This window comes from Rattus norvegicus, chromosome 15 (assembly GCF_021556685.1).
Source record: "Rattus norvegicus strain SHRSP/BbbUtx chromosome 15, alternate assembly SHRSP_T2T, whole genome shotgun sequence".
Taxonomy (NCBI): domain Eukaryota; kingdom Metazoa; phylum Chordata; class Mammalia; order Rodentia; family Muridae; genus Rattus; species Rattus norvegicus.
Genome location: NC_141548.1, coordinates 78,159,551 through 78,177,786, shown reverse-complemented (window position 1 = coordinate 78,177,786; position 18,236 = coordinate 78,159,551). Strand labels below are relative to the sequence as shown.

The following is an 18,236-nucleotide window of genomic DNA, read 5'->3' as shown; positions in this document are numbered from 1 at the left end:
TTCTTTACCAAAATGTTCAAATATTAGAAGGCTCTATTTTCAATATTCTTCACTGACGACTTCCTGGTCTGGGTTCAGATAGAGACGATGCACTTAGCCCTCAAGAGACAGAGACAGGTGGCTCCAGGAAGTAAGGAGGTCTGGTGGGGTGGAGATGAGGGGGTGGGGACATCCTTCTGGAGACTGGGTTGGGGAGGAGATATGGGATGTGGACCAGTCAGAGGGTGGAGCAGGAGGGGGATAAAATCTGGAGTGTAAAGACAAAGATAAGATACAATTAAAAAAAACCTCATAGTGAATATCTGCTTAATATAATTTTAACATTTTGAAGAATATTCCCAATGTTTGCCAAAAGAATTTGCTACATTTAAAATTTTTAACAGCATTTGAGTACAAGTTTAATTTTCATATAATATAATTAATTCTTGTTGTTTCCCCCCCCCTTTTTTTAAATTTTATCCACTGTACTGGGTGTGAAATAGAATCTTGTTGGATTTTGAGTCTGCATTTTTAATGACTAATAGTATTGAGGACTGTAACAAGCGTTTATTGTCTGCTCATATATTTTCAGGGGAGAAGCTTAGATGTATTAGTTTTCCTTTTGTTCCTTGTCTCACTGTTATTGAAGGCCCTCTATTTACAAGGTGGGTTTTATAAAGCATTTGGTTATAGCCTTCAGAGCAGCAGGAGGGCCCTAATGAGATTATGCAATAATAATAAGATCAATTCCAGCTCTTTATTATTTGAATATGTTTTCCATATTAAGAAGGATGGTGGGACAAATTCATTACTTGGCTTCTGAAAGCTAATATTCAGCCCTGTGGCTCTGTTCTTTTAGGAGGGAAGGCAATTAGCTGAAGATATGTAGCTTGCTCAAGATCACCCAGCAAGTTATTGGCATCGTTGGAATGTGAACACATGGGCTCCGAGTTTCCCATCTGTTGCCTGGATCATTTGGCTGCTTTGCTAGAAGTGGGTGTATATATGTATATTTATGTTGCATTTCAGGAATGAGCAAAAAAAATGGGACTTATCTATTGCTTCAAGCAGTCACAGGGAAATGAAGTAATATGTGTAATACACACACATATAATTATATATATATAATTGTACAGTCATATATATATATATGACTGTATGTGTTGTGTAAGTGGCATGTACTTGAACATAAAGATGATTATAAACTAGTTAAACAAATTGAAGGCCTGTATAAGTACCCATACAACTTTTTAAGAATTTAGACATGAGATTCTTTACTATTTTGATATAACTAGAGTAAGACTATTGGATTTTAGGCCATAATTTTATTTTATCTAGTCACTACAGACAAGAAAATATATTGGAGGTTAATTTATATCTTCAGTTCTTTAAATATCCCCCTTAAGTGCTGAGAACAAACACAAATATAATAAAGTCATCCTATATGCATGTATTACTTCCAGACACATATGTCTATCCATATTCTATTTCTTCAAGCATGCTGCTTTTGCTTCAGTAATACAAAGAGTACTATGTATGTATAATCATATTGTACAAGTGTAGAGAGTCAGCATCAAAATCAGAATAACCTAAAGAGATATATGATAAATGGACTGTCGTTGTATGACTATATTCACTCTCCACCTACTTCATGGCATAAACTTAGTCTGATAAAACCATTAAGGCAGAATATAATGCCAATTCAAACGAAATGATGAAAACACCTTTGAACACTGATAGCTGAAGATTTCCCTTATCTTCAACTACTTCAGAGTAATTTTAAAGGAGTCCTCTATAACATTTATATCCATTCTCTTTGAGAACTAATATATTTTTCTGAGATGTGTTTATGAATTTAATGTAGGTGCTATAGAAATGCCTCAGCACTGAAGAGTACCTCATGTTCTTTCCCGGAGGACTCAGGTTCGGTTTACAGTACATATTTCAAGTTGCTCAAAACTGCTCATAGATGTAGTTCCGAGGGAGGATATGCCTTCTTCTGGCCTCTGCAATCACTGTACACATGAAGCTCAAATACCCTATATTTCTGGGTTATCTAGGATCAAGTTTTAATCACTCAATCAGGATTGGGCATGGGATTTATCTCATGGAATGGCCCTTAAGTCAGAACAGTTACTGATTGATTATCTCTTCAAGCTTTGCACCACAATTGCGCTAGCATATCTTGAAGGTTGATCACTCTAGATAAAGGTTTATGGCTGGCTGGATGTTCACATATCTCTTTTGATAGCTTGCAGAATACTTTTTCTGCAGGAAATATTCTGCCTCACAGGGATGAAGGCTCATCAAGGCACCAACTTGACATGTCCATGTTCAAGGAGTTATTTTGGTGTTGTTTTCAGGAATGAGGTCTTTCTGACAGTCAAGAGAGAGAGCTCTATCATCTTGGTAGGAGCCTGGGTGGTTTGGAGATTCCAGAAGGGCTGCTTTGGCAAAGAACTCAATTAGATGTAACTCATTCCCCACATGGGAAGCTTTGTTTGTTGACAAAGATGGCCAATTGGGACCAAGTTTCTCTGACTATTTGGCAATGTCATTTATATTGCCTTTGTATGCGTATGTATTTTAGGAAATTTCATCACCTTTTCTTACCCACTAAACATGGTCTTAGAGAAAAGTTGGTAATCAAAAAATGATGCTGGCCCATAAATGTGGCATGGTTGAACAAGCTTTAAGTTTAATGCTGGTCTCAACTTCATAACACGTTTGAGCCAACCTCAACTATCTCGGACTGTCTGAAATAACCCAAATAAATGAACAAATGAGTAATCAAACACACAGTAAGTGCTTGATATGTATTTTCTGAATCACCTTTACTCTATAAAAAAGACATATAGTTTAGTGGGTAAAGAAGGGAGTATGGTTTTGAAAAGAGTGGGGAGAGGAATGTATGTGATTAAAACTCAATGAAATTTATAATTAAACCTGACAAATTATGATATTATTCTTGTCCCTATATAATGGTACTGTTTGGATGGTTTTGAAATATTCAAGAGGTGTGTTAAGAAGCACAGGTCTTTGAGTCTATAGTCTTTGGGTTTATAGTTATAGCCACTCTGTTCTTCTGATTCTAGACTACCAAAGTCATGAGATCTGCCAACTGCCTCATGCTGGGGCTGGTATAGAGCCTCAGCCAATCCTACTGAGATGTTTGCCCTGACATGGTGGACCGCACGTCTGTGATAATGTGCCAAAATAAACCTGTACTTCTTTGTGCTGCTTTGTATTAAGTGTTTAGACACAGAAATGAGAAAAAATAACTAAAATAGTGTGTTTTTCCAATAATCTTTTTATTATACTGTTAATTATATTTTCTAATTTTAAATGTTGGTATCAACTTCAAACATTTGAAGGTGATTCACACAGTTTAAATTAACCCAATGAAAAGGAAGGCCAGGGCTTATTTTTGTGGAGTTACAGCACTGTACTCAGAATGATTTGGCAGCAATGACAAGTGACTTAGCATATGACACTTTGAGGCCAAACAGCTTCCAGAGAGAATAGAATTCCACTTTTCTTCCTGAGAGGATGGGGAGGCGGGGGAGGGTTACAGAGCCTCAGACAAGTGACTTTTTTAGCCTCAGGCAGCTAAAACTCAAAGAAACAGAAGGTAAGTGTGTTTGGCAATGATGCCTGCTGAAGGAGTACAATTGCACTGGAGGTAGGCTATTTTTATCTTCCTCGCTGTCTGCTGTTCTCCCTGGAGAGCCACTTTCTTTTTCTCTACCATTTTCTATCCAAGAGAGTTAATAGGACATACAACATCAATAACACAAGTAATCTGTGATGTAGTCATGAAAAGTCTCTCCTAACATTTATGTCTAAAAGTGAAAGTGTTATAAAATAGGATTCCAAAAGGCAAGTGAGGGGCCAGCGGAGGTAAAAAGAGCTGCTAATTTAATGGTCTGTAGCTAATACATATATCAAAGAACTACATCCTATCTTTTTAAATATATGCACTTATTGTTTGTCACTTTGGAAAATACGTTTAAAGAGAAAATAAAGATCCCATTCCTAATTAAGTTATCTTGAGGGCTGATTGAGTAGCGTACATCACATAGGAAGTGAACTACTATACTTTGTAATATAGATCACTCAGAGTGTTCCATCATTCTCCTACCTTCCCACTACGTTCTTGTCACTACGATGCTATCACTTTTTTCTCTTCACAAGCTGAAATCTTTCGCATTAGTTTATATGTTCATTTACATGAGAATATGTGATTTATTCTGTACTTGGTTTATACTGTAACTTTACACTTCCTTTCACAAAGTAAACCTATTACCTTATTAAGTATACCACCTTCTCCTCAGAGCGGGTGGAGGCGCCCCTGGATATTCTCCACCCTGGCGCATCAAGTATCTGTAAGGCTAAGCAGTTTCTCTCCCACTGAGGTCAGACAAGGCAGCCCAGCTAGAAGAACATATCCCACCCGACAGGCAACAGTTTTTAGGATAGCCTCTGTTCTAGTTGTTCAGGACCCACCTGAAAACCAAGCTGCACATCTGCTACATATGTGCAGGGAGGCCTAAGTCCAACCTGTGTATGTTTCCTTCTTAAAGATTAAGAATGCAGACAGAATTTTTGTAGCCTCTGGGTTTTATAAATAAGAGGTAATATGTCATCATAGATGTGTTGCTAGATCTACCATCTAATTGGTAAATATCTTACCATATTTCAGATTGATTGCATCGTCTATTTTACTTAAGAATAGCATACTTAAGCAACCTAACTAGCATACCTGACCCAATAAGAGATGAGCAAAAGTTGTTTTGTAACATGTGATGGGTATGTGCACACATTGCTTTAAAGAAGTCATGCCAAAGAACCTACTGCTCTCAGAGTATTGCACTCATTTTCTTTTCTCTACACACACACACACACACAGACACACACACACACACACATAAACACACATACACACACACAAACACACACACAAACACACACAAATACACACACACAAACACACATACACACACATACACACATACCCACATACACACAGATACACACACACATACACACATACACACACATACACACACACATACACACACACATACACACACATACACACACACATACACATACACAAACACACATACACACACATACACACATACCCACATACACACAGATACACACACACATACACACATACACACACATACACACACACATACACACACATACACACACACATACACACACACACATACACACACACAATGCACCTGCACATGCTCACTCACATACACTCATACATGCAAGTTCACACACACACAAACACACACATACACACACACATACACAATGCATCTGCACATGCTCATTCACATGCACTCACACATGCAAGCACATACACACACGCACACACATACATATACATATGTAGAGAGTGAAAGTATTATTTTAGTTGATTTTTAAATGTATAAGTGGTTTTATGTTTCTAAAGTAAACATACATTTATAGAAGGAGTACTGTAAAATATTTCACATTGTGTTTGGTGACACATTCAAGCAAACATGTCTATATTGTTAACAGAAATAAACGACTTGAAAGAAAAAGAAAAATTATACTCTAGGTATCGGAGAAAAGACTTCTATAAGCTGATGTCGGGCACTTCCCTGTATGTCCTCCCTTTTTAAAAAAAAGTGAGTTTATAAAATGTGTGTTTTTATCATATGCAATATCTTGTTTCATATATATGTATATACATACATGGCCTGTAATGACTAAATTTAATTAACATTATATCATGAAATTGTCATTTTGTAATGAGAAATCTTAAAATTGACCCTCAGGATTTAAGAATACAGTACATTGTTATTAGCTATAGTCACCATGTTCAAAAAAATACACAATGGAATACATAATTATATGTAATTGAAATTGAATTGATTTCTTCCTTAACATGTTTATAAACTCTCCCTCTCAGCTTCCTTACAACTTTGCTGGCCTCCAGCTCTGTGCCTTGGAGACCAGGTCTTTATTTTCCATTTCTCAGGTAAACCATGTAGTCCTGGTCTTTTTCTACTTGGTTTGTTTCCTTTAACAACATGCATCTGTTTAATTCATGTAATACCAGATAATATTCACTAGCACATCATAACATAGTAAATTTTAACTGATCTATAATTCCTTTCAGTTTATTCCTCCTAACTCTCCCACACTGAACATTTGATTTTCACCCTGATGCTCTCTTTTGTGCAACAGAGTAATTTGGAAGCTTGTAGCAGCCGAGCTGCAAGTCAGATTTTCCTACAATGTGAATACATTTGAATTTCTTTTATAACACTCATGGCTTCAGAATGCATTTATTTTTATCCCTGAATAATGACTGTTTCATTGTTGGAATTTTTGCTCACTCACACTCTGAAGAACATGTTAGTTGCATCCATGTTTTGTCAATTATGAACAAATCTGCATTGTTCATAGATGCTATTGGTCCATGTTGCTTCTGTGTTCAGATAATATGTAATTTACTTTGATAAATACCAAGGCTGTTGAATGAAAGGAGGAAAGTGTTCAGTTTTGAAGAAAGATGACAATCTGTGTCTGTATGATTATTTTGCACCCACTCTTCAAAAAAAACAAAACAAAACAAAACCAGGCTTGTTCAAGGAAAAATAACACACAAAGACAAAACAAAACAAAAAAACAAAATCAGCAAATCAAAAACATGAAAGGCAATTTTCTTTTTGTCTTCTTTGTCACTGTTTTTTTACTTAGATTAAACATGGTCTAATGTTGAAATTTATCTGTTATTTGTACATTTTGTGCACTGCTCTTTTCAGAGTTTCTTGCAAACATTTTCTTTAATTTTAGAGTTTAATTTTTATTATCTTGGTTTCATCTTTTTTGAATATTTTTCCTTTTTAATGAAGCTAATCTTATAATTTATTTTATGTATCGTATTTTTAATGTATTAAATGTTATCACTGTACCATTTTTTTCTGTTTGGGGGAATGTTAAGATTCTAAATACACAATTTAGATTTGCAGATTATTTTGAATTAATCATTTGAAAAATGTTAGTATTATCTGTATATAAATAAATGCGTTTGCATGTACATGCCTGGCTGTTTCTGTGCTATCTTCTTTCCCCTGTATTTATCTTGTTTTTATGCCTCTGTTTAAACATCTATCTAATTTTGCACTACTTAGTTAATTTAGAGATGTGTCTCTGTATAATACCAATAGGGTAAGACTTAGGCTTAGGTCATGTCAATCTGTAACACTTGCTTATGCTTCAATAATTTATATGCTATTGTGTCTTTTTCTTCTGTCTGTATACTTTATAGACAGTTTGTTCTTGTCAATAAAATAGCTCATTGAACTTTGATTTGAATTGCATAACATGTCTAAGCCAAGCCAGGATAAAATGACAGTTTGAGTCTTCATATTCATAAACAGTAAAGGTTTGTTTTTATTATATACTTTGTTGATTTATCAGATATTTATAGGATTTCTTATATCAGCATTTTACCGTTTTTTTAAATTGTAAATTTAGGGGATTATGAAATAAAGATTATCTCATGATTGAAGGGATTCATTTTCTATGTGTTGTGCTGCATGAATCCGTGCAAATTTTACATGCGGAATGTAAAACATCCTGCTCTGCAGCGACAAAGGGAAGATCATACTCGTTAAAGCTCAGATTTTTCCAGATTTTCTTTCCCCTTAGGATTTGTCTAGAACATTTACATTATTATAAAAGATGATTGCAGAAAACCCATAGTTACAGGGAATGATTCAAAAAGGTGGACTTTGCATTATCTTAAATCCTATAAAGAAAACACAATGAATGATATAAACTCATATGTTCCTGGAAGGACAATTTTCAATTGGCTCGCTCTACTAAGGCTTGTATATATTCCCTTAAATTCCAGCAGACATAAAGGAAAACATGGTGGCAGATTAAACCCAATCAGAATAAATTAATACAGATACCATATATTTTAAATGTATATTAACATATAAATGCTAAGATAAAATTAAAATATATTTAATAAAATGAATGTTTAATATTGTTAAAATATAATTTAAATAATCACATGTGAACATGTACTAGCAAGCAAAATTTTATGTTCAAATTTATGTACATATCTTGGCTTCGACTGTATAAGGAGCAGTATAGACAGTGATAGGGCATTACCCAGATATTGTTTTTTTCCACAGATTTCCCTGTAGCAACTTGGATGTAACTAGGATGCATATGCTACTGTATAACTCCCTCTGCTTTTGTTTCTTGTTTGTGGATTGAAAAACTTAAAGTTATTTAAATAAGCTTTTTAAGTCATAATAAATTCAGTAGCAAATATCTTTATATCTTTATACCATATATATATATATGTCTGTGTGTATGTGCATATATGTATACATATGTACATATGTATATACACACATATATATGTGGGGGAGTGTGTATATATGTATTTTTAGTTTCTTATTGTAGCATAACTATAGTAAATATAATTCTATTAAAGCCTATGAAGCAGCAGTCTTCCTTTAATAAATGTGTTCAATGAATACTTATTTATTTCATGAATAATCAAATAAATCTAAATATGATAAACTTAAAAAGAGTATGTTCAGAGTGACAAAATAGTGCTATATCTGAAACAGTCTTTCCAACATAAAACATATGAAAATGAGATGCTAAATTATGCATGTGCTTATTCCAAATAATTTTATCTTATTTGTCGTTGTAATGCCTACCGAATGCAAACAGACTGACAACTTCTAATCCATGGCATTGACTCTTGAGGGTTTTCCTTGATTTCACACATGATGTGAATGCTGGATGACTCATTTGATATGATTGAGTGCCCTTGAGGAAGGTTGAATAGAGGAGACGAAACAGGGAAGATGAATTCCCTATAGCCACTCAGACTGCTGCGCTTTAAAAGCTAGAAATATTTTTCCACACAATTAGCACAAAATCACATTGTCAGAGATTTGCCTTCAGGTCATTAACTAATATGTTCACTAACAACTTGCACAAAGTGGTTTGAAAAGAATATTTTTTTTCTGCCTGAGACAGAGCTGTGACTGATACAGAATTAAAGCTTTCTTAGTGAAATTCTTTCGGGAGCCTTGTCCTCTCAGGGTTTCATTTGCAACTCAGGAATGACAATAAAAAATATTTTTTATCACATATATTTTTAATACTTGAAAGCACTAAAATAAATTTATTTCTCCACATTTTATTTTACATTTCTCAAAAATGTTATTTAATTAGAGATGTGTGTTCTCTTGACATATTAATGTATTTTTACTGTGTTCAGAAGGAAATTTTTAGGCATTTAATTTTTTAAAGGCCTAAACAAAATTAGATATTGTATTATTTAGGAGGAAAAGTATACAGAGTTATGGGTAAACTTTAAAAATACAAAATTTGAGAAAAAAACAAGATGATTGTAGATATTTGTAACCAAATTTAATACCTAGGAACAGTAAAAATCCCTCAGAAACCTTTGTAAAGGCTTAGCGTCACTCCTTTGATTAATATGCACTAGCATTGAAGTTAGGACATGGAACTGTCTGGAAAAAAGCAGTTTTGTTTCCTTATGGGACTAAAGTCCAAGCTATAAAACAGCAACCAAGTTCCCATAGTGTCACGTGACCACACGTGTGCCAATCGTTTTTCCTAGCATTTTGTATTAGTAAGATGTCCATCATTAACACCGTTTCATCATTTGACTCTGTGACTTAGCAGATTATCTGAGTCTGTACATCAAAATTACTAATTAATTGCCCTGAATAATTACAACAGTGGTAGCTGCCAGTTGGTTCAGGAACATTCCTCCCAGGACTTTCTACTTCCCAGAAATGTACAGACGTTCTTGAACAGGCTGCAAGCTGAATCTCCTGCTGCCACATTGGCGGATTCCCTGTTGCAAGTACTACAGATGTCTGAGAAGCTAGGAGTAATGGGACCGGCAGTGAGTGAACGTTCATTTCCCAGTACAGTACAGCCAGCTCGTGCTTTGGGACTTCTGTCTCTGCAGTCTTATCAGCCGTACGTAGATACCAAAAGAAGGTTCCAGATGTTAAGCTCACCGGACCAGATGGAAAAGAAAACCAACATACCATCCCTCTCTACAGAGTGAGATATCTAAGAAAATCTAACTTGACCAGGGGAGGCAATGACGCCCAAGAGATTCTTAAAAGCACTAGATAAATATCATCTTTGAGGAGACACTAAAATCAGACACCCATTGCTGGTCAAGAAATCATTTCTATGCCCGGTTCCCTTTTATATTTCTTGTTCATCACATTTTCCATGACAACCATTGTCCATAGATGCCATACTGGGGCGGGGGGATATTAATTCATCATATGTTTAAAGAGTTTGCTAATACTAAAAATTTAATTTTAGATTTCCCCCTCTAAATTATAAATATAAAAGTCTTTATTCCAAATGCAAATTATAAATTCTACACTTTTCCATTGACACGTTTTATATGACATAGTGTTTTACATATATTACTACAGTGTTATGGGCTAAATTGCATCTCCACAAAACTCTTATGTCAGACTGTTGAAAACCTGATTGTCAGACTGTTCTTGAAGAATGAACATGTGGAAAACTAATTAAAGTTAATTGGGGATATATGTAAGTTAGTAGCATTCTTGCCTCCATAGACAAGGTCCTGGCTCAATCCTTCACATTACAGAATTCAGGCAAGGTGTGTCACACCTGTAATCCCACAGGTGCAGGAAGAAAAAAAATCAAGAGTTCAAGGATATGCCCAATTATATAAAAGTTTTGAACCTAACCAGGGCTATGTGACACCCTGTCTGGAAAACCAAACTATTCCAATCTAAGTATTTCAAAATTATTATTTCCTTTTTGTTTGTTACAAGAACCTTATAAATGGTTTTATGTATGTATGTGTGTCTGTGTGTATGTGTGTTCATGTGTTTGTGTATGTGTGTGCGTGCGCATGTGTGTGTGTGTGTGTGTGTGTACATGTGTATGTATGTCTGTGTGTTCACAAATGACAGTATTGGCAAGTAGGGCTAACCTCACTGCATATCACATAATAAGCTACTGCATCATGAAGAGACAGTTTACACACTATGTCCAATAAATTAAAATAAGCCAATTAGTAAATATTAGTAGGAATAGTCCTATTCTCATGTAGAACTGATTCTGAATGTTATATTATACCATACAAGAGACTGCATTTTAATTTGTCCCTGGCAAACAAATTAAGAATTTTAAGAGTGAGCAGAAGTTGAAACCACTGAAGTTCTGGAAATGTAGTTCAATGACACAGAGCTTTCTGGGCATGTGCCAGCTCTGAGTCCATTCCAGTGCTGTAACACATCAACATGCAGGGATATTAAAGCAGAAGTGCAGATAGATAAACAAAGATAGATAAAAATATTGACATTAATTTTATTCTAAAAAGTGTAGATTTAACTTAATTTTTAAATATATCATCAGCATCTTATGGCTGTAATTTAGGAAAAATAGAATACATAATGAGACTAGATGCTTCTGTTCAGTAAAGTGTTAGTGTGTCAAGACTTCCAGAAAATAACTTTCATCTCCACTGGAAAATGACATTTAGATAAACCAGAAAAAATAAATTTTCTAATTTAGGCTGTATTCTGGCTTCTGCGAAATATACTAAAATTCATCTTTTAGATCATGGTTGTCAGAATTTTCCCGGATATAGATCTCTCCTGAGAGGCACATACAGAGCATGTCCAATACAGAAGTCAATGCTAGCAGCAAAACACTGAACTGAAAGCAAGACCCACTTGGGGAAATTAGAGGAAGGATTGAAAGAGTTGAAGGAGCTTGCAACCCCATAAGAACAACAATGTCAACCAACCAGAGCTTCCAGGGACTAAACCACTAGCGAAAGATTATACATGGACTGACCTAGGGCTCTAACTGCATATGTAGCAGAGAATAACCTTGTTGGGGCACCAGTGGAAGGGGAAGCCCTTGGTCCTGCCTAGTGCAGGGAAATGTGGGTGGAGGCAGTAAGGGGGATGAATGGGGTAATACCTGTATGGTGGAGGGGGAGGGGATGGGGAGCTAATGGACAGGAAACGGAAAGGGAATAACATTTGAAATGTAAGAAAGAAATATATCTAAAAAAAGATAAATGCTAAAACAGTATCATTTTGATTAATTTTCCCTTCCTCTTGTATAATTTTCTTTCATTAGATTTATTAACCGGGTAAAGGCATGCATTATTATGATGAATATGTGAAAGTAAGTAGGAAATTTGAGTTAGAATGTTCTCCTCTTCCACGATGTGCATTCTGGGGATCAAACACTGGTTGTCAAGCTTGAGAGCAAGTATGTTTATTCACTGACTGTCTTCCTCTCCCTAGCTTTGTATTATCTCTAAAGACTTTAGTTAATTGACATTTTGCTAATGATTTAATAAAATGTATTTATTTATATTGAAGTTTATTTTTCATTGCCAGAAATGAACCCGATAGAACACATTTAATGTTTTAACTGATACAATGTCTTAAGTGAATAAATTTAGATATAATTTATATGACGATCATAGAAATAAATAACGAATTTAGGCTGTAAGAGGCTTATTAATTCATTATCTCAGTCCCATTGTGTGCCAGTGTCACCTTAGCTCTACAATCATGTATTTTAGCCTATAAGCCTACGGTTTGATAATCTAGGCTTCTGGTTGTGTTTTCATGCTCCCAACTGGTTATTAGATGTATTTGAGCTGGCTCTTGGAATGTAAGTATTCTGTTTTTTTCTCTTCTACAGGACGTTATGCCAACCAGAGTGGGAGGGTAACAGAACAGGTTCATAATGGGCACATTGGACAATTGCTGGAGTCGCCTGGAATCAACTGCAAACATTATCATAGTCCATGCAAAGCCGGTGGGTTACTGCAGATTCTGTGCAGGTGCACCTAGAGGGCAGATACCGATTAGTGAAAACTATGGCTATTATTGAAAACACTAAAATTTCAAAGTTCATTCAGTACTGGTAATGGAAGCAGATTAGAGAAGACCTTGAGCTAATGCTCATTTTGGCTCTTTGTGATACAGTTAATTCAAATTTATTAGACGCTTTAATAGTTTTAATCAGCTGGAAATTATTTTCATTGAATTGTAAATGTTTTCACTGGCATTCCCAATTGCTATCCTTGCTGTCATTACGGCAATCATATTTTCTAGAAATCCAAATATGCAATATACCTTTAAATATGCAATATACTTTTAGGAAGTGAAAATATGTATAGATACAGTATATTTACATATAGATACAAATTCATAGATATCTCAAATATGCATCTTATAGTTTAAATATTAAAGTGAGGAATATTTTAACAGTATTGGAATAGTTCTGTCTTGAATTTTTCCAGAAATAATATGATTATAAAAAAATTTAGTGAATCCAGATTGTTAGTTTAGTTAGGAAAACAAATGGCAAGATCTAATCTTTTATTTGGTTATCTAATTAATCAAAGTTTTGATTTTTCAATGAGAATTTCCTATATTCTGTCAAGAGTCCTTCAATGTAAAGGCAGTTATTTCTGACAGCTATAATATTTTTTATTTCCCTAACAGTGCAGTTGAGTTCCCCTTGGAGGACCATAGGGAACCATTTTCTCAGGATTGCAGTCTGTCCTATTATGGTTGCTAAACGTAAGGGTAGTATACTGAGCATAAAATAACTCCTAATTTATTCTAAATTTCCTCGTCAGCCTTTCTCTTTTTCGGTTACTTTCCTTCTTTTACTTCCTATAAATGAAATCATATAGTAATTCTAATTGCAATAGAAATGACGATTAATATCTGAGTGCCAAAGAGGTAAAGATGTTAGTTATTAAGAACTATTAATAAGGGGTTGGGGATTTAGCTCAGTGGTAGAGTGCTTGCCTAGCAAGCACAAGGCCCTGGGTTCGTTCCTCAGCTCCGGAAAATAAATAAATTTAAAAAAAGAACTATTAATAATAATAATATATGTTTTACATTGTTGTAACATTTAAAAAGGCAAGGAGTTTCAACAATTTCACTGATTGAGTAGTCAACAACCTGTTTTTAGAACCATGGCTTTAAAATACTTAAGTCTGTTGTATATGGTACAATTGATTTACTATTAAGAAACAGATACATTAAATCAATTGAAAAATACTCAATCAGAGTGAGATACCTTGGCACACTCAGTCATAAAATGAGGTCTGCATTAAATCCCTCCCCAGAGGGTTCAGGACCTCTTTCAGAAGAGAAAGCAGAAAGAGTGTGAGATCCAGAGGACGTGGAGCACACCAAGAAAACAAAGCCCTCTATCAACCTGACAGATGCGTATATGAACGCACAAACTCTGAGGCAGTATGAAGAGGTCAATGGTGGACCTGCACTAGATAGCGCTCTAGAGCTGAAAGACATGGCCACATGCCCCCATTCCTAATTTTGCGAAAATCCCCAATTGATAACCACTTGCAAATGCAAAGTTAGTTCTCTCCAAAGTCTCCCTGGAGAAAAGAACTACTCTTCAAGGAAAGCTTCAGGCTCAGCAGTAAAGGACAAACAGAAATGAGCTCAGTGGCATACTTGAAGGTTCCGCGTTTCACAGGGCTATGCCGTGGTTCTTTAAAATACATGTTATTACTTTTATTTTAGTGTTTTTTTGGCATTCTTAAGTGGGTCGATGAGGGGGAGTGTCTCTGTATCTTGCGCCTTCTCTTCAGACACTTCTTCATTTTTTTTTGTTTTGTCCAGTTGTAATGTATTAGATTTTATCTATTATACTAATTATAATTTTATTTTAATAAGAAAAATTCACGTATCTGAGGAAGAACCCTGAAATGTCATTAAAATATCATTTAAACATGTTGAATACTGAAGCATACATGTCATCCAATTTCCAAAGCACAAGAGCCTACAATGTTCAAAACCCGTTCACTGTAGCTGGGGAAATGGCCCCAATGATTAAAAAGCTGGGTGTTCTTTCTGAGGATTTTGTTTCTATTTTCAGCAATCCATACATGGTCTTACTTTCTATCTCAGGAAATCTGAGATGAAATCCACCTCCCGTGAGCACCAGGGTGCATGTGATGTACATAGACATTCACATAGAGAAAATAGACATGCACATAAAATAAAAAAGCAGAATAAACATCTTTGTATACTCATACTTATTCTAAAGGAAATTGTTATGAGTTAACCAAAGAATTGTTGTGTTCTTGTGAACGCCAATCTCTATTTGAAGCTAGATTTTATTCTTTTTACTGTAAGTTTGCTCATTATTAAAAGAAAATTATAAAATTTCATTTACATGTCTCAAGAAATAGGAATACTAATTTTATTTAATAACAGAATATAATTTGGGGAGAAATAAAATATTGTCTATAGTTTCTTAGCATAAGTCTACCTCGTTAGAGGTTAATTCAAGTATCTAAGTAAATGCAGATAAAATTGAAGGTAAAGAAAGAAAAATTACTTGTTTTGATAACAGTTACACATTTGCTAGCAAAAACTTGTTAATTGCTATGTTCTTTACATCTGTTTTCTGTAAAGAATAAAATTACTTAAAACGATAACTATTTCACAATAACAAGGTAGGCAAAAGTGGAAAGACGTTAAATTTAAAATTATGAATATTTAAAGCCTTTCAGTAACTGTCTAATATTATAATCCAGTATTTTTGGGTAGAAGGGGCATATTGTGTAGACTGAAAAACCAGTGTGCTACCAAATCCTATGGTTTCAAATCTGTTCTCTGAAATAAACTAACTTTGTGTTTTTTGTAGGTTTTGTGCTTTTAGATGTAAAATGAGGATTGAAATGGTCCTAAAGATATTGGTTAGGGTAAAGTAAATCTTAGTACATAGTTCTTTTGAGTATTAATGTTAATGGTTCTGGTTCACACCACCATATTTTGTATTAACAATGTGCCAGGGTTTTAGTCACGTTTCCATCACTTTTTGCCAGCTTCCTCTGCTCTGACAATTCAAATCAAGGGACATGGCCACAAGGAAATCAGCAGTCTATGTTTGTCAAGCTTTCGCAAACCAGAGTGAATCAAGGAAATAATAATAATAAAAAAAACAAGTTTGGCATCATATTAATCCAGAATTGGGCATGAGAAATGACAGAAAGCAGAAGCAACAGTCACAGAATGAGGCTGCTGGCTAAGCGAGCTTGCTTCTACAGGCGTTGGTTAAGGGAGGGAAATAAGTTAGAAGGCTGGGCAGAGCAATTTCACATTTCTAATTTCAAGCTAAGCTTTATGATCACAAGTATTTTAAAGTAGGCATGGAATACCTGTGACTTTATAATGTATAATCAAAGAACAGACCCGCCTAGCTTACTGATGAAGCAATCGTTCACATGCAACTCGAAAATCTAAGAATGATTAGAATAGAGTTCCAGAACGACATTTCCATTGCTTTTACAGAGATCAGATTACCCAAAAAGACTGAAGCATAGACTGAAGATGACTTATGTAAGATTTAAAGTAGTGGCATCTAATATCAGCTGCTTTCATTGAAATATCCTCACAGCAAACAGAACGGAGTGTCAGATTACACTGAGAGGAGAAGAAACAAATATCAGCTATTCTTGGCTAATTCTTCCCCTGAAAAGAAAACCATTTGATGACACCATTGAGATGCACAACAGACCTGTGGGTGGAACTTGTGTTCACTGTGATGAAATACCGACGGCTTGCGAGAGGTAAGATCTATTTTATCTAATGAATCTGGGGGTTGAGTCAGATGGGACTTGGAAAGTGTGGAGCAAGAGCTCAGTTCGCTGTATCAGACGGGACATAGAAAATACAAGGGTAGAAACTGCAGCAGGGTTTACATTTTCATGACAAGTCCAAGCGAACTCCTTCTTCCAACCCCTAAAGTTTCCTTGATGCCAAAAATACCTCCAGTTGGAGAACAAACATCCAAAACATGACCCATGGAGGATATTTAAAGTTGCATAACACAGGATGAGAAAAGTAAAGGAACCTTGCAGAAGAGAGCTCGAAGATATTGAAGTTCTAAATGATACAATACAGGAATCAGGACGAAAAAAATAAAAACAATGAAAAACAAAAAAAACAAACAAACACCAAAAAAACAAAACAACAAATGAACAGCAACAACAAAAACTGAGTATATGTATGGGGCATAATGGAGCACCCATTCCCCCAAAAAAGTGGAAAAGTAGAGAATGATGGGATACTTCCCCTTTACTATCAATAGCTTAAAAGAAATTAACTAACCAAAGAGAACTCAGGGACAGACCCATGGCTCCAGCCGCATATGTAGCACAGGATAGCCCTATCAGACATCAATGGGAGTAGAGGGTCTTGGTCCTGTGGAGGCTCAATGACACAGTGTCAATGCCAAGGCATTGAGGCAGGAGTGGGTGGGAGGGTGGGTCGGGGAGCACACTCATAGAAGCAGAGGGAGGGGGAGGGGATAGAGAGTTTGCAGAGGGGAAACGAGGAAGAGGGACAATATTTGGAATGTAAATAAATAAAATAACCAAAAAAAGGTACTCATGGTTTCTTGCAGAAGTCAACTATCATCTCTAAGACATTGACAACATCTATAAAACTAGTATTTTTTCAAACTCATGACTATTGCTGGTCTTATGGTAGGGCAATTTCCAGCGGAAACAGTTGGTTATCCCTTACTAGTCCTTCCAGAAGCCATAAAGAAAATGAGCTTTATCCATCCTGTTCAGTATCCCCACTGAACATAAAGAACTAGTTTACAACATCATGTCTAACATATGAAATGAACTGCTGGATGATACATTTGAATAAATAAGTTGATCTCAAAAGTAAATAATATGGACAATTCAGAGAATATATTGTTTGAGATTGTTGCAATATTAAGATATTAACTTTACTATAGAACACATTTAAAATCCACTTACAAGTTACAGGAAAACTTGGTAAGCGTATTCCCATCATACATCTTGTTTTTATTGCCATAGTTTTAGAGGCAGTGTCTGCTGTACCAAGATGGTTTTAAAAATGCTCTACAGGTAACCAATAATGGTCTTGAATGTTGGTCCATCTTGGATCATACGCATAACCTATCCTGTTTGTTTACTAAATGCCAATTTTATATTAGAATTCTGTTTATCTTGAAACCCTTGAATTTATCTTAAAATTTCAAGGTTAGCCTACATTTAATAAAAATAAGAAAAATCATAGTTTTCCTAAAAGCTATCCAGCTTATTTGGGTTATCAAATATAGCTCTTTATATAATACTT

The 18,236-nt window shown here is 35.1% G+C and overlaps 1 protein-coding gene across 1 annotated transcript in view; it reads left to right on the top strand.

Moving 5' to 3' along the window:
• The first annotated feature begins 3,504 nt into the window (after positions 1 to 3,504).
• The window catches only part of LOC148001087 (uncharacterized), a 36,179-nt gene continuing 21,447 nt past the window's right edge, over positions 3,505 to 18,236 (top strand). Inside the window, exons 1-3 of the mRNA XM_087586870.1 lie at positions 3,505 to 3,610; positions 12,772 to 12,888; positions 16,519 to 16,690. Of these exons, the coding sequence (XP_087442996.1) occupies positions 3,529 to 3,610; positions 12,772 to 12,888; positions 16,519 to 16,690 (371 nt within the window). The 5' untranslated portion in view covers positions 3,505 to 3,528. The remainder of the gene's footprint in view (positions 3,611 to 12,771; positions 12,889 to 16,518; positions 16,691 to 18,236) is intronic.